The 25,736-nt window shown below is 41.8% G+C and overlaps 3 protein-coding genes across 4 annotated transcripts; 1 reads left to right on the forward strand and 2 right to left on the reverse strand.

Moving 5' to 3' along the window:
• The first annotated feature begins 127 nt into the window (after positions 1-127).
• Positions 128-2,732, forward strand: gemin2 (gem (nuclear organelle) associated protein 2). The gene is made up of 10 exons (XM_017426123.3): positions 128-392; positions 505-589; positions 742-831; positions 1,034-1,093; positions 1,208-1,324; positions 1,512-1,556; positions 1,627-1,695; positions 1,903-2,013; positions 2,178-2,236; positions 2,394-2,732. Exons 1-10 carry the CDS (start codon positions 268-270, stop codon positions 2,431-2,433), a joined length of 801 nt encoding a protein of 266 aa, XP_017281612.1. The 5' UTR covers positions 128-267; the 3' UTR covers positions 2,434-2,732.
• A 215-nt stretch (positions 2,733-2,947) lies between these two features.
• Positions 2,948-7,529, reverse strand: pnn (pinin, desmosome associated protein). Of its 2 annotated transcripts, none has more exons than XM_017426208.3 (9): positions 7,369-7,529; positions 6,943-7,029; positions 6,204-6,275; positions 5,952-6,027; positions 5,723-5,817; positions 5,533-5,608; positions 5,211-5,366; positions 4,871-5,009; positions 2,948-4,770 (listed from the first exon to the last, which is right to left on the reverse strand). In XM_017426208.3, exons 1-9 carry the CDS (start codon positions 7,479-7,481, stop codon positions 3,482-3,484), a joined length of 2,103 nt encoding a protein of 700 aa, XP_017281697.1. In that variant the 5' UTR covers positions 7,482-7,529; the 3' UTR covers positions 2,948-3,481. The 2 variants fall into 2 exon arrangements, with proteins under 2 accessions (XP_017281697.1, XP_017281698.1); XM_017426209.3 differs by having other exon boundaries at positions 7,310-7,451.
• Positions 7,530-8,542: 1,013 nt separating this feature from the next.
• Positions 8,543-20,278, reverse strand: LOC108241770 (F-box only protein 33). Its single transcript, XM_017426184.3, has 6 exons — positions 19,631-20,278; positions 18,207-18,317; positions 17,254-17,414; positions 16,949-17,157; positions 16,510-16,807; positions 8,543-16,191 (listed from the first exon to the last, which is right to left on the reverse strand). The coding sequence occupies exons 1-6, from the start codon at positions 20,059-20,061 to the stop codon at positions 15,926-15,928; spliced, it is 1,476 nt and encodes a 491-aa protein (XP_017281673.1). The 5' UTR covers positions 20,062-20,278; the 3' UTR covers positions 8,543-15,925.
• Positions 20,279-25,736: the final 5,458 nt, after the last annotated feature.

A 25,736-nucleotide genomic window follows, 5' to 3' on the forward strand; every position in this document is an offset into this window, starting at 1 on the left:
TGTGAATAATATTAATAATAGAAACAAACAATTTGGAAGGTCAGAGTGTGGACTTTGAGCTTTAAAAAAAGCTAACGTGGTTAACTGCGGCGTTTGTTACCATGGCAACAAACCTGGCGCACAGATTCGACGTCATCAAGCCTCGCGTTTACAAACAAGATGGCGCTGGTACTGTGAGCGCAAATGGGTAGTTAAAAGAAACTTTTCCATTTTGGACAGTTTTTTGGTGTTTTATTCGTGCACAGATTTTATAGTAGTTGTTAGAAAATGAAGTCGGACGTGGAGGAGTTGATGCCGAGGCTGCTGCCGGTGGAGTGCGGAGCTGCTGCCAGTCAAGACCTGGACTTTGGTGCGACGCCGAGAAACCCTCAAGAATACCTCCGACAGGTCCAGTATGTTCAGCCCGAACTGTCACCAATATCCTGACCACCGATTACTACACAGTCGCACCTCTCCCAGATCCAACCCAGTGGTTCAATTTGTGTATTTCTGTGTTTATTTTAGGTTGGAGGCATCATTGTGTCCAGAGGTGGTGGTTGCTCAAATCGATCCCAAGAAACTGAAGAAGAAACAAACAGTTAATGCATCTGTGAGTAAATGTATGAAATATTTTTGAAAAGGAAATCGTGCATTAAAATGAGTATTTAACATAGCATAATTGTGTTGCTCAGATAGATGTGTGTTTGCTCACTTTGTGAAAGCCTTAAAGTAAAAAGCAGAACATGTGTCCTGTGTTTTCAGGTTGCAGGATGCCATGCTGCTCCTCAGGGTTTCTCCCCCAGCCTCAGGTGGCAACAGCAGCAAGTCGGTATTTTTTCTGATGTCAGACAGGTAAGAAGAATTGTGTAATATGTATAACTCATATTTGGTTTCTAGAGCCCAAATTCATTCTTTATAGATGACACTGTAGATCAAAAACAGGATGTAGTAACGTAAACCAACACAGTAGACATTGTTAAGTGAGGACACTCAATACTGCAGGGTCATGACATAAATTAAAGGTCATAATTTTTCTATGTTGGGCTTTTTCCAGAGCATCACCAAGAACAGGAACCACTGGAGTAGCCAGACTCTGGATGACAACGTACAGATGGTTAGACGTCACACACCTCCTGCAGTAGATCAACAAATATACCATCATATTGGTGGTTTCAATTTCTGCCAGTGTGTTTGAGTTGGAGCCATTATGTGCTTTTGTTTCTTACAGCCAAAGGTAACAGATGAGGAGGGCTGGAAGAGGTTTTGTTTAGGAGAGAGGATTTACCAGGGCACCTCATCAGACCTTGGAGATGCAGACCAGGAGCCAGCACTGGACTACGGCAAGGTCCTAAAACGGTTTACTTTTTGTAAAAACTGCCATAAAGACTTGAAAATTTAAATAATACCTAAGTTTAACTGATACAAATCAGTGAAAACTTTTGAATATTTATTTGCAGTTTCTTCATAAAAACAAGGCATTATATAAAGCTGTACTTTCTCATTTAATTAAAACTTAAAACGTCTTTGTTTAGATTGGCTTCCCTCCCTTCCTCAGCATAGTAAGCAGACTAAACCAGGTAAGTGATGTATTTTGTTGCCGTTTATCACACGCTTTAAGTTATAGTCTGATAATCTTCCTGTCCTCAGTCCACAGTTCTCATGTTGTTGGAAATTCTTATAAGCTGGTTTGAAGAGCGAGAATTTGTTCCGCAGTTGGTGAGTTTACAAAATCATTTCTCCTTTATCTGGCTGGAAGCGCCACAAAAAAATCCAATTCAGTCTTATAGGCAAAGGGATGTTTTAATTTATAGGGACCACTCACCTCACAGAGAGCAAACTCTTCTGTTTATTGCATGGTTATCATTTATTAAATATATTTATTCACTTGTTTTCGGTTCCTTTTCTTCCCTCTCCCCTCCACAGGGCCGTTGGTTGTATGCCTTGTTGGCCTGCCTGGAGAAGCCTTTGCTGCCTGAAGCCCACTCCTCCATCCGACAGCTGGCCAGGAGATGCGCCCAGCTCCGCAGCACGCTGGTAGGATTTTTAGGCTGCAGAACTCCAGCTATCGTCCTTTTCATCTTTTTATATGAAAATTTGAGTTATTTCAGTATTTAAAGTCACTGTCCTGTCCTTGTTTTGATATTTTAGGTGAAATTTGACATGAAGGTAATTGATACTAATATGTGTTTTTTTCACAGGACAGTCAGGAGGATGAAAAGCTGCCCGCCCTCAACCTACTCATCTGCCTTGTTGCCAGGTGCCTCTAAAAACCTTAAAACCTTTAAATAATCCACGCTGCTAAACTCAGTCAGTGCAGAGTAAAAACCTGGATTATGACAAAATGCTGCAATTTAGTTTAAGGTGAATAAAAATCCAAATGTGATGAGGCTCACTAACTTTTGTTTATCCTGCAGATACTTTGAACAGACTGATCTGGCCGACCATCAGGAATGACTGGGAAGCTGAACTGCTCAGTGACTGATATCAACACGTGGATGGATGTGTTATTGATACGGCTCACAACAGAAGATTGGTCCTTATCTCATCAGTGCATCAACATGTGGCTGAACATCTGGAACAAAACCAAATGGACTCAACCAGGACTTCAGTATTTGTTAAAAGGAAATTGGTTTCTTGAGTAGGAATTTGCTCATCGAGCTGGAGAAGCATTCAAGCAGCAGATTAGGTGTGACTTCTAAGTGAAAGTCTTTTTTTGTATGAATATACTTTTGAATTAAAGCTGTGATTTCTAAGATAACGTGTCGTTATTACAGCAGTGACTACAGACTGCAAACATGGCAGGAAAATGGAACAAAATAACCTGCAATACTCATCTGGGTTTAGGTGTCTTTCCAGTCAGATTAAAAATAAAACTTTTGCTTCAATCAAATGTTTTTAACATTTTAATAGTTACTAACCAAAACTCTAAACTTTCGCTCATAATAAAAGGTAACGCCACACAAACATGTCCGCCACAATGTCAACTTTATTTGAAGCGGATTACATTGTAGAAAAAGAACCAAACAGTGGAACTAATTACACTTGACATTGATCAAATTGTGGAACTAAGTAAGGATTAACAGCATTGTCACAATGACTTGAAATACAACAAACCTACAGTATCTGAAAAGTTGTTTTTATGAACACACCGTCTGAGCCGTGGCATCTTTGTAGCACAGTTCTGTGAAACCCCAAACACCAGGCTTATTTGAATTTAAGAGAAGGGCAGAAATAAAAGCTCCAATCTGACCCGTTTACTAGACTCCAATTAGAAATCACCAAAGATGTCCCTACGACAGCTTACAAAAACAAAAAAAGGAAAAAAAGCCATTCACTTTTTCAATGCAGTTTGGCTGACGACCAGCCTGTTCTGTTTAAAACTTCTAATGATAACAAAAAAAAAAAAAACTGTTTTAAAGAAATAGTTAAAAGAAGTCATCTTGTCACAGAAAACTGCTCAATGTTGATTTCTCTTTGCTGTTTTTACTGAAGCTTAATCACATCAGCGTCTTTTGTCCTTCCTGTCTCTATCTTTATGCTCCCTATCACTCCGGGAAGACCTGCCCTTCCCTTCCTCGCTCCTTCTCTTCCTCCTCTCCTTCGAGTCTCTCCCTCCTCCGCTACTCCCTCCTCTCTTATGGTGACTTCTTTCGTCCTCCTTCTTCTTGTCTCTGTTTCTATCTGGCGCCCGTCTCTTTCGCTTGCCGCTGTCTCGGCTGCGGCTTCGGCTGCTGCTGTTGGACGACGAGGACGAGGAAGACGAGGACGACGATGAGGAGTGGCTGGATCCAGAGGACGAGGAAGAACTACCGCTGGAGGAGGATCCGGAGGAGGAAGAGGAGGAGCTGTTACTACGACTGCGGCGCTTCCGCGGTTCTTTCTCCCCCTTCCTCCCCCTGCCTCCGTCCTCCCCCTCCTTTGCAGGAGTAATTATAGAGGCCTCCTGAGCATCGGGCAGCTTTTCTGGGGCCTCCTCCACAGATTTCACTTCAACCGGCTGCTTCTCATCTGTGGAGTCCTGGACAGGAGAGGTGAAATCCTGTGCAGGGATGATGTAATCCTGGACAGTAGTGATGGACTCCTGAGCAGGGGGGGCAGAAGCTGTTTGGGGTACTGGGGCTGGAGAAGCCCCTTCTATCACAGGGGACTGTGCTGCTGGTTCTCCTGCAGCGGGGGTGTCTTGGTTCTGATAGATGTTTGCTGATTCCTGGTTGCTGACAGCTGCTTCAGACGTCTGGGTGTTTGGAGCTGTTACATCCTGAGGCTCTGTGGGCCCCTGCTGACTGACTGGTTCTACCTCTTCCTCTCTGCCCTCATCATCCTTGTCTGCCTTCTCCTCAACCTCCATCTCCATCTCCTCTGACTCTGGACTTGCCTTCTTTTCTGCTTTCTCCTTCTGGTTTTCTCCTGTCTCCTGTTGTTCTCCTTCCTTCTCCTCTCTTCCCTCCTCACTCACCTCCATCCCTTCCTCCTCCTCTTCTATCTTCTTCAACCCTTCCTTCTCCCCTTCTTCCCTTTCCTCCCCATCTCCTCCCTGTTCTGCCTCCTTTCTAGCCCCCTCTTTTTCCTTTTCATCCTCCTCGTCCTCATCTTCCTCATCATCTTCCTCCATCCCTGCATGACCCCTTTTACCTGTTCGCTTGTCTACCTGACCTGCTGGCTTACCCTCCGTCAGGTGGTCCATCCTTGAGGCTGTGCTGCTGTCCTGGTCGCGGTTCAGCTGTCGCCGCGGACGCAGTTCCATCTTGTTGAGGTGTTCTGCAAACGCCTCGCGTCTCTCCTCAAACACAGCTGACCGGGAAAATATAAAAGACTCAAGTTGACAGTGAGCATGGTAAACATGACATCTAATATTCCCTTTTCTGTAATAAAAACATTTAACTCAACTGACCATTTAGTTTCTTGGTGGATTCTTCGAGGAGTTTCTGTGTTGCGGAGCACATTTTGCCAGGCCGGTAGAAGATATGAGGCTTGGTCTTTGTACGAATAAATTTTAGCAAGTGGTTATTGTGGCTGGTCCACTCCTCTTGCTGTGGTTTGAGGGAAGAGATGGGACAGATATTCTTAATAAAAGTAAACCAAAACCTAATATTTGCTCTACTTCTTTAACCATTTTAAGTACTTTTAATATTCTTCAAATCACTGTAACGTCCTTAAGTTATAACCATCTTATGGCAGAGAAAGTATAAACATTTGTTTAAAAAAAACCGTCCTGAAGAACATTTCCTTACCAGCTGAGCTAATTCCACTTTCTGTTCCAGCAGTCTCAACTCTGTCTGCTTGGCTCTCCTCTCTTCAAACAGCTCTCTCTTTTCATTTTCCACCTTCTTTCTCTCAGCCTCAGCTTGAACCTCGAGCTTCTGCTCAATCTCTGAACGTCGCTTCAGCTGCACAGTGAACAGGTGATAATAATGAACCAAAAAAAAAAAGAGAGAAAGATACAGAAAGATCAATTATTTAGCTGAACATACCTACTTTAGGGTTCATAATCTAATGTAAAGACCAACGCCTTCAAACAGTAACCATGACAACTTGACCATGTTTAATTCTCACCTTCTCTGAAGAGACGTTTGATTCCTGCTTAAATTTCTGCAGCGTCCCCATCAGCAAGCCAAACATGCGCCGATTCCTGACAAAAACAAACAACATCATACAACTGCAACACATAACATTCTGCTCATTTCTTCTGTTGTTATCTTTGTTTTGCAGTTTTGAGCAGAACTCCAGGCTCCTGTTGGCCTACCTCTGTTTGCCCTTTTCATCCATAGTTTGATCCTGGATGAGATCTCGGCGTGTTCTCTCCTTGGAGGTAGCTACAACAGACGACTGCAACGCCGGCTGAAAGAAGAAAGTGGTTCAAGCATATCACATGTGAGAAAGGCAAATATTCTAACATTAAATACAGTCATTAAAACCAGAAGGACGATACCTGAAATGCTGCGCATTTAAAAACACAAACACAGTCTTCTTACTTTTTTGACATCGTCATCATCCTCGGCGTCGCTGTCGTGACGTACGTCTCTCCTGGCCCTCTGATCTCCTGCCAGCCTGCACAAAGATGAAATACAGATATTAAACACATACAATCAGTGAAAATATCTGCTGCTTAGTTGGAAAATAAAAACTGCTCATACCTTAGAAAGGAAAGAAACAAATTAAATTATTTTATTTCTCATTTAAGACATTCCTGCTTGAACCCCCCTGATTAAAAAGCAGAATCTCACCTCAGCAGGGCTCCTTCAATGTCCCTCTGCTTGGCAGGAGGGCCGCCGCTCCCCATATCTGAGAGACTACGCCTAAAGAAGAAGACAAAAGTTTAGATTAGAAGTAATGAGGTAACAAATTAGTTAGTACACTGTAGTCATAAAGCAGGCTGTCCTTTTCAGTAATCAAGTAAACCTGTTCCTCTTTTCACCAAATAAATAAATCAACTTTAAGATCTTGCAAATATGCACCACTTTCCATTAACCTGGTTTTGCAGTAACTGAACATATTGGTGTCATCTCTGATCTGAACAGGTTGGATCTACCAACACATATGTACCATTCAGTCTCATTAACAGTATAAATGTGTTATTACGGCAGCATTTTAGCAAATAAAAACTGTAGTTTAAAGAGCTTTAATGAGCATCATTAATGTGTGATTAAATGTGAAAGACATGAAACTGAATGTAATCCCTAATTAACATAAGGTGCAAATGAATACAGACGCATTGAACAAGACCATTTTACTGAGCTTTGTGTAATTAAATTTGTCAAATATCAAAGCTTTCATTGAATGTGTGATTTGGAAACATTTTAAGAAATTAACTACTAATAAACACCACGATAAAACTTAAATTCTAATGCATACATAGGAATGTTTGACTTACTTTAGGTGTTTAGCTCCATTATGATTCAAGGTAACAATTAATGATTTCTTAATTAAGTGGTACTGCAGGGCCTAAACGTGTCCCAGCTTTACCTGAGCAGGTTGATTCCTCTGCCTCTACCTCCTCCTCCTCCTCCCAGGCCTGCCATGGGGCCGCTGAGCCGACGGATCTGACCCGGTCTGTAAGCACAGAGAATTGGACTCGGTTCGGTACTTCTTCACCATAGATTCGTCCTGAATGGCGACACTCGGGCAACGCCTCACGGGCCTAAACTCAGCTCAGCGGTTAGATTTCATGCATCACACCGAGGATTACCTTTTCTTACAACTGTTTGGTTAAATCACGATTTGTAACCATGCAGAAAATAATTCATTAATATTAATAAAAAAAACATGGAGGTGGTCCCGCCTGCTAGTTAGCCACCTCATGCTACCTTAGCACACGTCGCTTCTAGCTCACCTTGTTGGAATAACCGTAGAAGTGCACCACAATTTTAATGTTGTTTTTCACATTTGTACCTGGAATCATTTGGATCTCGTCCGGTCAGTTTCCGAATATTATCGTCCACATTTTTCAAGCTTTCTTTGGCTTTTTCGAGCTGATCTTGCAAGCTCCGCACTACCACCGCCATCTTGATCGCTAGTTAGCACCGGTCACGTGCTGGTCTCTCCGCCTGCGTAGCGCAGCTCTGGTTTACGTTGGGACGTTCGCCCCAATCTGGCCAATCACCTTTTGTAAACCCGCCTCTTACATTCTTTGGGCCAATCACGTTTCGTGACTCTAAACCGCCCAATCAGCACAGAGTTTAATGAACGACACGCCCCCTTATTTGTCGCCTACTTGTTTACATGCGCGTCTTCTTCCTTTTTATTTGCATTACAGAAGCTGTTAAAACGCCACCTAATTCATGCTTTATAAGGAGCCAGCTTCATTTTTTCTTGCAGAACTTTTTTTTTTGTTTTGTACATTTATTCACAACAAATTCACGTCTGATATATTTGAGCTGAATCATTCATTTGATACTAACTCCCTCCTCCCTATTAAAGACCTGTTTTTTCAGTTCATTACCTCTTTCTCTTCCCTTAGGAATCTTTCTTATAAAGTTTGGTTTATTTACTGTGAAACTGCTCAGCAGGCACACAGTTGACAGATTTAATTTCATATGAAAAATGAGCAGAAGGAAACAGCGTTTTCATTTGTTAGTTATTTTTCTTCAAACACGACTACTTCCTGTTTCCTGTGTGAAAGCTCAGCTGTTGTCTGGTGCACTAGCAGACGAAAGAAAGTGACCCCTTTTTGTTGGGTACTGTTAGATGTCCTGATATGAGAAAGAATTCAAATCAGTTTGTGCTTATTTTGTTTGTAATCCTAGTTGCATTACATATTTTTTGCAGTGGATTGTAGTCGTTATTCTCTTGGTGCACCTTGCGTCTTTATTGTTCCGTCACTTGCCTTGGTGTCTCTTTGAAGACACATCATTCATCTAGCTTTTTTGCAGTCACCTTTGTAGTTGTGTGGTTTTCTTTGTATTCATGTTTTTTCTCTCATCTCTTCTTTGCTTCTGTGGCTTTGCAGCAGTTTCTTTGCGTCTTTTCATTTGAATTCTTATTTCCTTGTCAAATAGCTGGACTGTGTCTGAATATTTCCAAACCAAAACAACAGGTCAAGAAAGAACGAGACAACATGAAGAGATGACTTTCTAATGTTTTTATTCACTGGCTAAAAGAAAAAGAAGCATTCATTCAACATCAATTCAAATCAACCTTCGGCAGGTTGGCCTATCGAGTGTATTTCATTCATGTCAGTTCAGAGGTTTTGTGGAGGTTTCCAATGTGGCCTCCCTAGTCTCTACAACAGGACGGTGAATCAACACTAATTTTCAATAAAACCTGTCCTCTTAGATAGAGAGAGCTCTTTCCCTGTAGACTACTCCAAAAAACAGCTGGGAAGATTTTAAATAAGTTTTAAAATGTATCAGGCGTAAGGCAAATCGTTAGTCAAAAGGTCTTTTTTGAGGACACAGTTGGGTTCTGCTTTGCTTGGTCTCAACAAGTCATGATCCATGCCATTGTGTAACCAATTCTACAGACAAATTTGTAACCACACCTTAGTCTGTCTGCTGATGTAATTCAGGTGTAGAAAAAGGTCTGAAGAGCAGATCTTTCAGGTACAGATACATCTGAAATGTGCTCAGTGGTACATGAAGTCTGTCCAGCTGTGTTTTGGGTGAAGTCCGGCTCCCTGCTTACACCAAGGAAGATAAAACCCAGCGCTTACTTTAGCAAACACAGTCACACGGGAGCTTTACACTCTGAACATTCAACATATTGATGGTTAAAACCATTTCTGCAAAAACAAAACCAAAACAACAACAACAACAAAAAACTCACAACATTATAACTTCTGATTTACAAAGTCTGTGTGATTTTATAATATACTTCATGTTCATAAACTGAACTTGGACAAGTGTTGCATAAGAGTATAACACGGTAATGCATTGTTGATACCTATACAAATATGCACTGTGTGAGTTTATATATCTATTTATATTGTTTATATTTCTTCCTCTATGGTTTTCTAAAGACGCAGCCGGGCGCTGTCAGCACTGCTTATGCCCCTTTGTGGCCACTAGTAAGACTGCTGTTATTGCAAACTGTCCTGATTTTAAACAAATGCACAACATTCGTACCACGATAAAACTGGGGCCGTCTAGCCAGTCTCACAGAGACCAAGAGTGAGCCTGCCGTCACCGCTGCCGCCGCTGCCGCTGGGCTGGGCTGGCTGACCAGAATCAAAAGATCTCAAGACGAAATGATTCAAGATCTCACAAATCATCGTAAGGCCAAGTATTGTCACTGCAAGTTCTTATTAGGTTACATCTTCATTTCTACTCTGTGACAGTGAGAGAGAGAGGAAAGAAAAGCGAATATAAAAACAAAAGAAAAGAAAGTTTGGATTATATGCATTCTTCTTGCATAGTTGTGAGGCTGGACTGGGCAGCAGGCCTGCCTGCCTGGTTAATTAGGAGGTTTGGCTCTCCAGACTTGACAAGAAAGACTTTGTTTAGCAGCCAGGAACATCCCAGCCACAGTATCTGAGATCTAAATGAAGGCTGGCTGCCACTGAGCATGAATATTCATCAGTTCCTTGATAAAGTTGGGCACTTCACAAATCTCTGCATGCACCAAAGCCACTGGCCAGGCTATTTTATCAGTGTCTTCTTGTTGTTTCGTTTCTAGAACTAGGTAGTAGCAGGTAAAAGTTAATACCATAAATAATCCATTCATCCTCAGCTCTGACTGGTCCTGAAGACTGGAGAATCCAAACTTCCTGCTAAGAGCCCAGCTGTTTCACTGAGAGCCTCCCACACATCTGCCAACATTTTCACACATCACTGATTGTAAAGCAGTTCACGTCCAGGCCACCGAAACATATCAGGGTGGTAATCAAAACTCTCACATTTCTGCATTTCTCTTTGAGGCCATTCAGTCTTGCAGGTACTGGTGGTTGTCAATGGTTGTAGCATTTAGGGGAAAAAAAACAAATCTTTGATGAAGACACCCTGACTTTAATCAGTTGTTTCAGAAACCAAAAACCACCCAGAACCATGTCACATCTACTTTTATTTCCTACAGCAAAGCAAATATCCTGAGCATCAACATTACAAAGTTGGCATGGAGTTGGCAAGGTGGAAAGAAAACTAACAACCTGTACTGAGTGTCTTTCTGTGGCTCTGAGTCCAGGTTTAGGCCGGCGCAGACCTGACAGCATCTGCAGCTTTGGTACTAATGAAAACACGCACACTCAGTGGGTTTAACATTGGCTGTTAGGTATCAAACCCAACTTACAGTTCTGGGATTTACAACAGCTTAAACTGTTTCAGATGGAGTGAATTAGAGGCCAGCTCTGATATTTCAGGAGCCCTGCGATCTTTCAGGATTATGAACACACAATAAAACAAACAGCGCAGGCCGAGCTGGCTGGAAACGCCGCTTGAGTAAAGAACCTGCATCCTTGTTTATCTTTAGAGCCTTTTAAACCATTTTTTATGGCAAGATCTATAAATCTCTCTCCATTTACAGCGTATATCTCAGTGAAACATCTGTCTGTATAAATCAGTCCAGCTCAAACCTCTGTGTAAGCATGGTATCCTATAAATAACCAACTTCCTCCTACTGTTATGCAAAGCTCTTTATCTGCCAGACTGGTCCATCATGTAAAGCCAACTAATTCAATAGACAAAGCAGTTAGTCTTCATGTATAATGCAGTCATAATAAATTGTTTGCATTTGAAACATTTTGTGCACTGGACACAAAAGGCCTTAGAAGTGAGCTGACGCACGGCATCACAGAAACACACGTTAGAAACACAGTTGCTACGATCACTTCTGAAAGGTACCGCGCTCCCGCTGCGCCCAGACCAGCTGCTAATCTGATGTGACTCATTAGCACAGTCCTTTCAAAAACAGACCATTCAAAGTGAGAAAAAATATATATACTACATCTGTTTATAGAGATTAATTGCCATGCACACACACACACAATGTAGTCTTGCAGTTTGCTAACGAGGCGGCCTGAGCAATCCTCCCCCCTTCATGTGGAATGTCCTCCTCTTAGCAGCAAAACAACTGTGCAGCTTGAAAACCCAGGAATAAGTCTTCGAACACGTCATATCAGGCTCGGTGGCATTTCTCATGGCCGTGAGCTGCTATCAGTAACAGAGAAACATTTGGAAGCATCTGTAGGAGTGTTCTGAAATCTAACCCAGCTCGTTGTGCTTTCCTTTTACCCTTACTCGCTCCTCACAGTGAAACGTGATGGTCAGAAAGAAATGGATGTAGGAATATAATGGTGAGCTCTCCGATTAAGCCCCCGTCCCGCTAAGCATCTGTGCTAGACTGAACAAATCTGGCTTTGATGAATGATCTTATGGCAACTATGCACCCTGAGAGCCATTCAGAGGTAACGATTGTTTTAAGATGTGCAACAATGTTCCTAACCCTTTCCAAACTGGAGAGAAATGTCCAGTAACACCACCCAAAAGAAACATTTAATTTCTACAGACAGCTACCGACAGAAGACTGGTTTTCTTACAGGTCTACTTTGGTTTCGTTCACTTCAACCACAAGACGAGACTGTTCACAGGTTTGAAGCAGAGCACAGACAGCTTTGGATGCACAAAAAGAAAACATTAGTTGTTCAGTGGAATAAAAACGGTAAGAGGTGTCAGATCACAGAAGTACCAGACGAGTGTGTTGAGGATGAAACAGTACAGTGTCTGTTTGTTGATGGGCACTTCAGAGAGACTTGTGTCTGGGTTAACTTTGTTCCACGGTGATCTTTGGCAGCTTCAAACATGTCGGAGGAGGAGAACAGATCCACACGACTGAGCTAGAGGCCTGAGCTATTGTTGCTGTTCATGCTCCTCCTCTGAGAAAACTGTCTGGTACCCTGAGAGCGAACGATTTCTGTTCCCGATTCAAGCGGTGGCAGAAGTGATACGACTCCACGGCTGAGCAACCTCACCTCCTGTCAACTATACACACACACACATTCTCTCAGGTGTGTGTGAAACGTACGAGAGCTCCGTGACTGACAGCTTGTTCATATCTTATTCTAACATCTTGACTGCACACACACACATAAAGCCAGACACACTCCAAGAGAAGTTAAATCACTAGTGCAGAAAATGTAGCCACAGAAACTTGTAACACTGCTCATTTAAATAGTGAACTAACATCAGCAACAACCAACATCGAACACAAAGCCGCCGACTTAAAGCTGAAGTTTAAAAAGCAGTGAGACTTCAGAAACTTTCAGATGGCTCTAAATTTACTCTTTGTCACCAAAACATGGGGATTATTTTTCCTCCGTGGTGGTTTTTAAAATGACAAATCAAAATTTGTTAAGAAATCTGCTTGTTGGGAACTTTTCTCTGAAATATTGTAGATTTTTAAAATTTTTTTTTTTTGGATGGCGTTTCTCAATTTCTGTCACGTAAAAGTTTCCCAACTAATCACAACTTATCAATCCACTCACGTTATCATGGACCGTCTATGAGCCACCTATCAGAAAAAGGTCTAAAGAGGAAACTTATAAGCAGAAGAATGTTTTATACAATGTTTGAGTGGGAATATTGTAACTAAAACGTTTTCCTTGCTCAGTGTCACTACAGCTGGTAAAAAACAAACACTGCCACAAGGACTAAGTTTAACTCTCCAAACGGCTGATCCGAGACTAGTAAACAGAGAAGGAAGCAGCTTTTTAAAATCCGTTGTTTGAAAAGTAAATAAAAATGTTTACTAGCTGAGATCCGGTTTGACATTCCATTCAAATAAAAAAGAAAAAGCTGAGCTTTCTGCCTCCTCCTCAGTTGGAATCAGACTGCAGCGTGACCTTCCAACACTTCTAATGACGTGCATAAAAAAGGACAAATTGGGAATCTTTAAAAAAAAAAAGGAAGAAAAACAGAACACAAACCCAACTTTGTTTTGAAAATATTGTGTTGGTATTTCCACGCTCTGCAGGTGTTTGAGTGTGCGACGCTCTAAACAGCCACAGAGAGCCTTACAGAGAAACTCTTGGTACCAAAGTGCATTTATCCTGAGATATGAACCAAGGACTTCACAGATTATCATGGCAAAACCATCAAGGTCCCTTAAGTTGAGAGCAAACATTTGGTAACCACAGGCCCATCACAAGGCCCGACTCATTCTGAAGCTAGTAAAGTGCTGGGTGACAACAGTTCCATATCAGGAAAAAACAACAACTGCAAGTCAGCCTTGTAAACGAACAAACCTTAATATGGACCTTCATATTCTACAACCTTTGTCTTGATAACTATGCCTGAGCTGACTCCATTGGGGAGGGCAATTCTTCTGATGAAGCTCATCCTAACTTTAATTTTCTTGGTAAAACCCCCAGAAAATGTCTTCGTAAGACACCAGAGCACAGCAGTCACAACGCTGGCGCCATCTAATGATGCTCACATCTGCCGTCAACTCAAGCCATTTGGTCTTAACATGTGTGAACATGTTAGCACTTTGTGAACAAATATCAAAAAAACAAGATCATCCGGGTCTGAAAGACATCATCCCTTCAGCTCAGACAGTTTTTAGGCCCAGCAGGTCACATTTCAACAGCATAGATACAAACATGTGCAACGAGCAGCTAGGTCTTGCCATTCTTCAGCCTGTATCAACCTTAATCTTTGAAAACAAATGTATGATTAGGTTTGCTAACCCCCTAAACCAAAGAGGAGTGAAGGTTTACTAGATGGCAAGAGAAACAACATCATCTACAAACAAGAACAACTCTATCTGGAGAGAGTGGGGTGTTTGCAAGGCAACTGTGACTTAAGAGGGAAAAAAAATATGATTGTTTCGCACATCCTACTCATCAACATCACCATTCTGATCAGAGCGATGTTACAAGCCTTCCTGAGGTGACAGAAACTTTCAGCCACAGAAACAAGCCACACATACTGAAATCTTGTTGTGCCAAATGTGCCAAAGACACACACAAAAACAAAACAAAAAAAACAAAAACAAAAGAAGCGGTGTTGGCTGTGAGTGGAACAGCCCTGGGTAGATATGCATCTGCCAAACCTCTGTGACAAATACGGCTGTTGAGTAAGCACATGATGAAAAACACAAAGCTCACAGGGAAATGTGAGTCATTACATTCAGTGTATCCATTTTCTTTCCCTACTCTTAATCTTGAAATGTTCTTCAACAAGAAACTGGTTCCTTACAGTACTGCTGGTATATCTGCCTCCTCAGAGAGCTGCGCCTACAGAATACTGCTGTTGTTTCAGCACAACCTCACCGAGAACTTGGAGGAAGGTACAAAGACATTTCTAAAATAATAATATTAATAATAAAAAAAAATACATGGCATAAACAAAACAGATAAAGCAGCCTTTTCTCTCTAGAATGATGCAAGATATCAGAGCCCTTCTGATGCCTCCACCTCAGCAAGTAATTAAAATTACAATATGGATACCAAACAGCAGTGCTGAAAAACAGGGCCCTGAATCACAAAGATGGATGGAATAAGAGAAAAGAAAGTAAAGATTTATAACCAGTGTACTACAGGTCAACATGAACACATTAATGATGCGTTCTTTGTGGGTTTTTTTTAGTTTGGCTCCGAGAGTTGGTCAGACTATTGAGGTTTATCAGAAACTGAGCGGGATGGGAAGTGTGCTGGCTGTAACAATCTCCACAACCCCATCAGTAAGGTGCTCAGGGCCGATATTAAAACGCTTTGACCTTAAAATGCCACTTTGTTGTTTTTTTTTTTACATAATCCTGCTGCTGAATCATCAAAACTGATCAGCCACAGCTCGCCACGAGTGCACAAAATCCTCTAACGTTACTCAGGAAGCTGCTGATTTACACACTCCAACCATCGCTCCATCACTCAACCTGCCTGTCCTGTTCCAGCTGTGAGCAGGAGAATAATAAAACTGGATTTAAATCCACACAAAAGCCTTTACAGGCAAGGTAATCGCCACGCAGGAAATAAAAAAGGTAACACACAGGGCAGGGAGATATGAAAAACAATCAAAAGACAAAGGGAAAGCAAAACAGAAAACAAATCAAAGTTACATTTTACAGAGGCTCTGAAGGTTATCAGGTGATGGGAAAAGTGCTGAACACGTGTCCAAAAGACCAGACCAGGCCAAACCAAGGGGGTGAGACAAATTAAAACCTTTTTAGTTTTTTCCAATCATCAGACCGCAGAGTAGCATTTCTATCAACTAAATAAAAGTCACTTTATTTGATTATATGCCTTATGGAGTAATATGAGTTCAAAGATGTATTAAATCATGAAAATTTAAATCTGTGACGTCCTAATGAACACACAGGGCTTGACTGTGTGCTCAACACACTGAAAAAAGGAATAAATAGAAATAAAAACAACTTAGTTCACCTCTGAGTAATGTTAAGTTTGCTTCTCTCAGGTCTGCTTCGGGTTTTGGGGTCTGACTCGAGCCGGACTTGGTTGGCCCGGTCTGGTCTCGGCACAGTTTCAGCTGTGATGTGTCGGGTTCGGTTTGCCACCCCTTGCCTACATCCCCACGCAGAAGGCCTGCAGCTCGCGGTGGAAGTGTTGGGTGGGCTCAGACAAGACGCCGCTGGAGTCCAAGCATGGGTGCCAGACACGACTGAGGCCCAGGGAAACCTCCTTCACCAGGTTATGGACCGGGTCTCCCTCCATGTACAGGGACTGGTCCGGGTCGAAGTCGATGCTCTCCTCAGAGACGGTCAGGACACGAAGGCTGGAGCCGCGGAGTCGAGAGATGGCCACCAGGTTATGGGACCACACAGTGTAACCTGCAGACAGACCAGGCAGCAGGACTCATACTGAAAATCTACTACATTTGACAGAAATCAGCCAAAAAAAAATTGAAAGTAAGATCTAATTTGAAGCTCCAAGATTTTTTTTTTCTGGAGTTCATTATGTGTTATAAGGTCATCTTGCATGCTTCAGACATCCATGTACATCATATATTTGTAGGTTTTTAGGAAAGATCAACCTTAATTCTAAACATGATGCATCAGAATAAGAAACTAAACATTTCAATGATGGCTGTGACCACAAACTTGTTTTAAATGACAACAAACGATGTAGAAACCGGACCCTGAACTCACCATGTATGACCAGAACAGCCAGCTGAGTACACCTCCACGCCAGCAGGACCAGGGGGTCTTCGTTGCGGTTGACGCTGAGGTCGGGAAAGTCGGGGCCATCCCTCAGGAGCAGGAAGTGAGTCAGTGTTTTGTTGTACTGCTGAGAGATGAGCTCCAGAGTGGCGTCGCTAACCAGAGTGCTGTAGCTGTCGAGGTGAAGCCGTTCTAGGGGGAGGCTGGGCTTCAGGACCCTGAGGAGCTCAGAGTTGTCCACCTCCAGAGCCATGATGTACACTCGCAGGTTGGCACTCACACGGACCTGGGAAGAATCGAATAAACTTTACTAATACGGGCATAATTAAATCCTATAATTTAGGTTTTCCTTCTGCAGGTGGTACATGGTTAAATAACTGTCTAAAATGTAGAGGGAAAATTTTATTCTGTTGCATTTTCACATTACCAGTGCCTTCCAGTCGTCCTCTGTAGCTGTTCCTTCCAATGGTTTGAACTCCAGGGCGGCGCCGTTGAGCAGCAGGGCGAGGCGATGGAGGGGAGTTCGCCGGGGAGACGCCAGCAAACCGCAAAGCTCAGACGTAAAGTCAGAAAAATCCAAAGCCAGAGAATGAATGTTGGAGAGACGGTCCAGTTCTGATGGTGAGATGAGGGGACCTGAAAGAGACGATGAAGCAACTCAGGAAATAAAAGACCACCAAAACCAGCGCCGCCGCAATCACTTCATGTGCAAAAACCGAGGGAAACACAAACCTAGCTGATGGTCCAGTAAACTGAGGTGCTGCAGCGTCTCGGCTGAAGGATTGGACAGGCATGCTAAGGAGCAGGGAGTCACCAGACCCAGCATGAAGCCACAGGACAGCCACCTCAGCTGCCGGCTGTTAGACAGCAGCTCCATGAACAGCTGCTGGATTCTGTTCAACACAAATACGAGGAGAATTCACTTCAGTTTACAGGTTTAAACAAGTGCATGAAGAATAAAACCACCTGTGAAAGGTTGGGATGAAAATTATCTGAATAAAGTTAATACTGAGAAAACCCTGAGCAATGAATCTTACCTTAGGTTTGATCAGATTGGACAGTATTTCAAATAAAATGTCACAAAGTCTTTATAGAGTCACAGTTTTCTCTAACGTCCATGCCATTTGGTCATAATGATAAATATCAGAATGATAATTGCCCTGAACTTAATGTAAAACACCATGCAGCAGATGGAAGCAGCTTTAAATCTTTTTTTTTTACAGAGTTTGTCACTAACAGCATAACTGTTATATAGTTTAGAAAGACTTAACCTTTGGTATAACAGGATTATACTTAACCTCTTCACTATAGTCACATAAAAACAAAAAACGATGTCACAACACGTTGCTTCATCGTGAATGCTCACGACAAGCAAACAAGCCAGCCGCACCGCGTTCAAACAAATGTGGACAGATGGGAGAAGTTGAGACAATTATAGCAGAATTCAGCCGAACAACAGAAACAGAAACCAAAGCTTAAACCGCGAAGGAGGAAAGTTTAGGTTCTGCTCTTATTTCTCATTTTTGCTTTTAATGTTTGTTTTCTCTGAAGAGCTGATAAGAGGTCAGATTAACCTACTTCTGTAAACCTGACTGCACCAGTTCAGTGCTGCCATGCAGAAAAATGACAAGTTAAAAAAAAACAACATTTGTTTCGTTTCACACAGAACTTTCAGGCTTTCTTACTCGTTGATCTTTTTGTCCCCCTGGTGAATCTTATGCAGGTTAGAGCTGTCTAAGAGTCCCTCCTGTTGAAGGATAAACGTGTCTCCATACAGGCTCAGCTTCTGCAGGTTCCTAGAGAAGAAGAGGAGGGAAATTAATGCGACTAATATTTACAACACAGCGTGCTGATGGTAAAACAGTAGCGCGATCTGGTAAGTCTTCCCTCATTTTAACTGTCTGCAGAGGAAGGTTTTGTTCTGTCAACATTTGTTTAAGTCATTACAGCAATGAGGAGGATGCAGATTTTACCCTGAATAACAAAAAAAAGGATCATTTAATATTTTAAATTTGTTTTCCATTCAAAAAAGCTAACAACAGGCTCGCACGTTACACAAACTGCAACCATTCTGACAGTTTGGTGCTCTTTATTAAAATTTGCTGTCTGCTCTGGTGGGTTGATCTCTTTATATCGTGCCAGCAAAGCGAGTCAAGCAGCATCCGTCAGAAGCTGATGCTCCCGAACGCCGACGAGGTGAAGGACGGGACAGGTCAGTGCCTGAAAACGAGGTTTCCAAAAACAGGATGTTTACATTTCTCAGGACGAGGCCTGGAAAACTATCAGACTAAATGGGTGCTCAGTGAACACATGTATATTACATAGACAAAAACCAAACAATATGTTTGATCTACCCACTTCCTGTGTGACAGGCTGGAAGGCAAATTTTGTAGTCGACTGGAAGAAAAGAACGACTTTCATAAACGACAGGCGACAGCTTTTTTAATCACTTCATTGTAAGAATCATGCACAAATTGTTTGATTACTACAGGGGTTAAAATAAACCCGATTGGAAAAGGAGTCAACAGTTCCCAGCTCCCCTACGTGTCCCTTCTGCGTCGTCCGGTGGAAAAACACTGCCCGATAATTACATTTAGTCCAAATACGATTAAATTCAAGACTCTGCTTCAGTTAAAACCACAGGTGCTTCAGCGGAGGTGGGTCAGGTTGACAGTCACGACCAAAAAACCTTCATGAAATCCCTGTAAAGAAAAGTTTTTTTTTGTTTTTTGCAGGATTAGAAAACCCCTCTGTTTGTTCCAGTGCTGGAAAGCTCTGTGGAGAGAAAAGGGGAGAATGCAGGAGAAGCTGACAAAACAACAAAAAGGAAGCTTTTGGTGCAAAATGGAAATGAAGCACCACAGTCAGGGTGGATTTATTCACACATAAAACAGTAAATATGACGGCTGGTGTAAACTGTCCAGCTGTCACCTTTGCATCCTGTTTTGGACATGAGGACAACATAAAGACAAGCTGAGCATTTAAAAATGTCTGCAGATGCAAAACACTGACAGCTCCACCGCGGTTACGTAACTCTTACTGTCCGGGTTTGTTTACAGCAAAAAGGCGACAATAATTCACTGAATGAATGAATTAATTTGAACGCTACCTATTGTTTCGGATGCTGGTGAACACACACAACACCTGGTCCAGGTAGGTGGCCATGGCGTCCCTCCAGCGCTCCGACAGCTGCGGGTCGCCATCGGGACCGAGAGGCTGCTCCATCCGGGCCGACGGCGGCTCGTTGTTCAGCGGACCGAGGTGCCCTTCCACCGGGGCGAGCTCCAGCTGCAGCTCCCGCACGAAAGACCCGAACTTCCGCATGAGGAACTCCAGCTTCGAGGTCTCGTCGGAGCCGTCGCAGCCGCCTCCTATCCGCAGCTTGAGCTCGGTCCACAGCGCCGGGTAGAAGAGGCACTCCCTCCACCGGGAGCACACGGCCGAGGCCCGGAGCTTGTCTCGGTCGGACAGAAAGGAGAATATGTGGACGATAAGCTCGCTGGGCAAAGCCATGGCTCCGACACCCCCGCACAGAGCCATGGCGAGCTGTCTAAAAATATAAAAAACCAACCAGATGTAGAAAAAATGTTGTAACCGTTTCGGCGACGTTTTTTCCTCTCGGTGAAAACAAATCGTTTTTCAGCTTTGCCTTCAATACTATCGGACCGTACCACTCCTCTCGGTAGACGGGAGACAAAGCAGATATTTAAACTGTAACCGGTAAAAAAATTTTATAATACTCGCTTGTTAGTGTTAGTTTTGTTTATTGTACGTAAAGAAATAGGGTTTGAGTTGCTAATCCGTGCGAATTTAAATGATACAGAATTGCGTTGCTGCTTTTCGGTTGAATGGTTTAGTCTGGAGGCGCTCTTATTTTTGCCATACCACTGTACTCCGCGAGAGGGCGGTGACTTTCCATTAGTGAGCTCAACTCCTTTTTAGTCAGCCGAGGTTTGACTCGGCTAGAAGTGAAGACGAGTGGCGAGCGAGGCCTTTTCCTTTGGAATGAATTCGAAAGCGTTCCCGCCCACTCGTCGCACCGCTTTGTCAACCGGTATATAAATGGTGTGGAGTCAGTTTTTTTAAAACAAATATCTTGAGCCAACACGTGATCTTTATTTTGTGTTTGTTTCCAGCAGCGGACACACCTCTCCCACAAGTTCATACCCCTCTTTAAAATCAGACACAAGGCTTCTTCAGTGAAAACAACGTGTTTCTCATTCACATATAGTGTTTGTTGACACTCTGTAGAGCCAGCCATTTATATTAAAGCACATAAATGGAGCCTATTGGGGAAGGATTTGGGGTTTATTCATTACTTATGAGATTCGGTGGATCAGCAGAGTTGGTGTTTGCAAAAATTTTTTTTTAAAAACCATTTTCTTCAGTTCTCTAAACATCCAGTGAGGAATAGCAGAAAGTATTTTTGATCAAATTAGCTAAAAATTACCCTGTAATTGTTTAAATTTAAAAAGGAAACTTAAATCTTAGTTTGCTGGTTGCTGAGATCAAACAGCAGGTGGCGCTAATTCTTCAGAAGACCAGAGGAAAAAGGCAAGAAAAATACAATTCTCAGGGCTAAAACTATAAATAAAAAACTAAATAAAAAATACAGGAAATAAACATTTTTAATGGTATGTTCTTGTAATCACGTATAAACAAACTTTTATCCATGTCCTTTAATGTAGATGCCAGGAAATATTCATGAAGGATAATATATGAGTATTTGTATTTCAATATTTAAGCTATGTTATATGAAATCAAAAAACAAATTAAAGGCTTTAAAGAATGAATGCATATTGCCCACCACCTTTAATGTTCATGAGATATTTTGCTAACAATACAGAAAATAAAGCACACACACAGGCAGGTGCCTTCGGCAGGGGGTGATAAAAAGAATTTAAACTCAATAAATAACCATAAAGGCAAAGAAAGTCATCCTTGCAGTTTGGTTTTCAGATTTCTAGATATGTTTTATCTGATTTCTGATGATAAATAAATTAAAAACATCTAAAATTGATAATCTCTTTTTTTACAACACCAAGTTTATCTTAATTAATCATAAAATTAGCTTTAAGCTATGTGATTTATTTTAATGAAATAGATTCTCAGATAAAATATTCCGTCAGGCTGTTTACCTGTCATCATATCCAGGTTAAACCAGACTGCAGAGGTTTCTCATCATGCTTTTAGCAGCGGCTCCGGCCTTCTCTTGAAGTGTCCTTGAGCAGCAGAGCTAATCCCACTTGTTGGCTGATGCTGCACCCTAACCACAGGCAAAACACACACTTTGATCTTCATCACAAATTAAACTACATCACTTCAAATGAGGCTCGATCCTGCTGAATACCAATGTGGCGAGGGACGTGCCAAAACTGGGAAACTCGGTTTCTATCGCCCGCTGACGAAGGCGAATGCGGAGCAATAATGTTTTTGCCCGTGTCTGTGTGTGTGTTGGTTTGTCTGTATAATTAGCAAAATATCTCATGAACTGCTGGACAAACTTGAATAACTCCCAGAAAATAATCATCAATGAACATATATCTACTACTAAATAAATTATGGCATCAACCCAATTCAGTATGGCCGCCGCAGCCAACTGATGCCACTTTAAAATAAGCATTAATTGTTACAGTCAACACTTTCTGTCTGTTATTAAATTCCCTCATGAACCACTGAGCAGATTTTAAAGAAACTTTCAGAAAACAATCATTGGATATCTACATTTGGAGTCAACCCAATCCAAGATGGCCACCACAAAATTGGCTTTAACTTACTCAAGCTTACAGATAATGAGGTAAAGTTTACGTGGTATTAGCAGAGAGTCATCTCAAACCTGTACTCTGAGCCTAAATGCATCTTGTGAGAGTTAAATCAGTCACAAAAGAGGGGGTCGACTTGTAATCCTTCAAGTCACACCAGGCCTTTGATTGTTTTTGTGTGCACGGTCAGACGGCAGCGACTCTCTGGCTCTCGTGTTGGAACCATAATGATGCTTCATGCATTCCTCTCCGGCAAGAGGCAAGAGCCTCCCTGGGTGGTGAATGCGTGTCTGCAAAGACAAAAGACAAGAGGACAAAGGAAAGTTGATTGCAGCCAAGTGAAGTCAAGAAAATCAAGTGACGGAGGTGGCAACAAAAAGAAAACACTTATTGTGCTGGTGAGCAGAAGCATTCACAAAAGCCTTCAACAGTCTGCCTCCCTCATTGCGACCTGCTAATCAATGACATTCTCACAAACTCTATCTCTGTGCTCTGATTGCCTGCAGGCGTCTTGGTGTCCTCCCATGAATACTTATCAGACACGCAGACATTTATCTGTCTGCATGCAGCACCAAACCACCTCCGCCGCTACATTTAATGCTCCCAAATCAGCTTCCTGCCAGGGGGAAGACATGTCTCCTTACACGCCAGCTACACTGACATACGCCATAATGCAAAGCACAGGTAGTATGGAAAACAAAACGAAATGTTATCTCTCAGTCTCCATGGAAACCCAACAGTTATTCTTAAGCCACAGATGTGCAGGTAAACAGATGCTGTTAGATGCTGAATCACCTGCAGCTTTCAGTTTGCTGCAGGTCTGCTGAACAGCACTGGGTGGTGACAGAGCTCCACGCGTCCTCCGTGCAGCAGCTGCCAACCAGAGCAGACGATCAAGGAGAATCATGTATTCAAAATATAAAAATGTAATAAAAGCAGAAGCAGTTGTAAAGGGTTGACGTTGTTTAATGAAGCTTTAGGGAAAGGCGTTGCACAGTGAGGAGCACTTAGAGTATGTAATGGGAATGACTCTCTGCTACAAACACACCTAATTTTAGCACAATATGTGCAAAACTGACTGAGTTATTATCATTTTTGAGCTTCACAAGGTCAGTTAGCAGTGGCAGCCATCTTGAATTAGACTGGCTCCAAAAGTTGTAAGAGTTGTAGATGAACATCCAGTGATTATTTCCTGAAGGTTTTGTCAAAATCAATCTAATGGTTCGTGAGTATTTTGCTAGCAGGCAGAAATGACCCCATAAAGTGTTGTAATCTGTTATATTTCAGAATATGCGTTGGGGATAACTCCCAGCTGCTACCTCGCCAAATTTTAGGTTAATATCTGCAAAACTGACTGAGTTAGAGACATTTCTCTCATTTTTAAAGTCTAAAGTGAGTTGGCTCCAAAGGTAAATCAGTTGTAGATGTACATCCAGTAATCGCTTTCTGAAAGTTTCAATGAAATTTGTCCAGGGGTTCATGAGATATTTGGCTAACAGACAGACACACAAACAGAGGGAAAACATTTTTGCCTTTAAACAAAAGGCGAAAATGGGCTATATGAAGGAATAAAAACAGAGATAAAAACACAAGAACCCATTTAGACTACAATTCTAAGAGCGTATTCTATTTTACTGCGTTTAGTTCTGCACTCTAGATGCTTGATATGAATTGTGCATTGGGAATAAAAATGCTGAAATTCAATATATACAGACCTTGGATGCATATTTACTTTGCACGAATATGCAACATACGAACTGTCAGGCTCAGCAGCGGGACACAGGAGAGCAGGAACAAAAAAACAACAAAAAGAAGGACTGAGAGCAGATCAATGCACACGTATAAATAAACAATGATGACACAATAAAATATGTAGGTCTGTAAGGTCATCAACACTATATGTTCATGTAATTTTAAAATGAAAAACACAGAATTCAAGTATTTTTTTAAGAGATAAAGAAAAACCTAAAGAGGTCAACAACGATTGTTTAGATGTAAATACTGAGTTTTGTATGAAAGAAAAGGAAAATAAATCATTGATTGTAATTCAAGGCCGCCTTACTTACAATACGACACCATGAAAACCTGTCTGATATAGTTATAGTTGTCTTTCCTAAGGTCAATTGGCTGTGGCAGCCATTTTGAATTGGTTTGACCCCAACAGGTAATCAGCTGTAGGCGTTCATCCAGTGAGTTTTTCCTCAAAGTTTCATTAAAAAACACAAAAGATTCAGCTCAAAATCTTTAAAACCGACTGAGTTATTTGTTTGTTAGGGTTGATTAGCTGGGGCGGCCATCTTGAATGGGGCTAACACTGAAAGTTAATCAGTTGTAGATGCGCACCCAATGATTATTTCTGAGCATTTCATTAAAACCCATCCAGTGTTTCATGAGACATTTTAATAATAGACAGACATGGACAACATTACTGCAACTACTGCCTTGGGCGGTGGGTGATAATTATTTAAACTAATGAAGTATGAATAAAAAAAATCACTATTTTCTACATTTGTTTCTACATTCCACATCTATATAAATGTTAGATTACTTTTCTTTTGGGCAATTAAAATAAAAAAAAAAATGACAGATGTGTAGGTGATTTGTAAAACACCCACGCAAGATCTGTGTCATCAGGTTACTTTAACTAGCTTTAATTAAATCTGTAATTACTTTATTTACCATTTTAAAGCTGTTCAACTAGTGTTCAAGCAATCAATAACCATTAACTCCTCCAAGCAGCCTCCTGGCAATCTGATCATTCAAATAACCAATGCTAAAAAAAAGCAGAATAAATAGAATTTTTTTTCAGTGGCTGTCAGATTGTAACATGAAGAAGAAACACAAAAATGGTAATAACTCAGCTAGTTTTAAAGATATTGAGCTAAAATTTGACGTGACAGTAGCCGATGATCATCTTTATCACATAATCTGAGCTCTCAGATGAGGTTATATGTAATGTCATCAACAAGGAGTAACAAACAACTGTAACTCCCTCTTTTCTTATTATAAAATGATTTTAGTTTGAAGCTCTGACATGCAAGGTAAGGGGCGTTATGCATTCCTTAAAGGCTAGGCTTTTAATACAATTATGTATTTTTTGCTTTAATTATCATGTCATTGTCAGAACAATGCATGTCAGACTTTAAATCAATCACTTGTAGGAGAAAAGCACTGACTTAAAGTTTGTGTGGAGCTGGAGCTCAGGAAGAAGAGGAAGGAGAGGCAGCAGGGGAGAAAAAGGAGATCCTTAAGGACGCCGAAGAGAGCAGCTAATAGAAGCTGTGAAGACGGCAGAGAGGGAGATGATCACTCTCAAGAAGAAGCTGAAAACCTGGCAGCTCGTTCACTTGGGCTGACTGCCTGAAGAAATGAGCGTGTTGGGATGAGGTGGAAAGGCTCTGCAGGCAGCCGGCCATCACGCTGAGTGTGTTGTTGAAGCTCTTCTGCAGCTAT

Source organism: Kryptolebias marmoratus, linkage group LG10, assembly GCF_001649575.2.
Source record: "Kryptolebias marmoratus isolate JLee-2015 linkage group LG10, ASM164957v2, whole genome shotgun sequence".
Classification (NCBI taxonomy): Eukaryota; Metazoa; Chordata; class Actinopteri; order Cyprinodontiformes; family Rivulidae; genus Kryptolebias; species Kryptolebias marmoratus.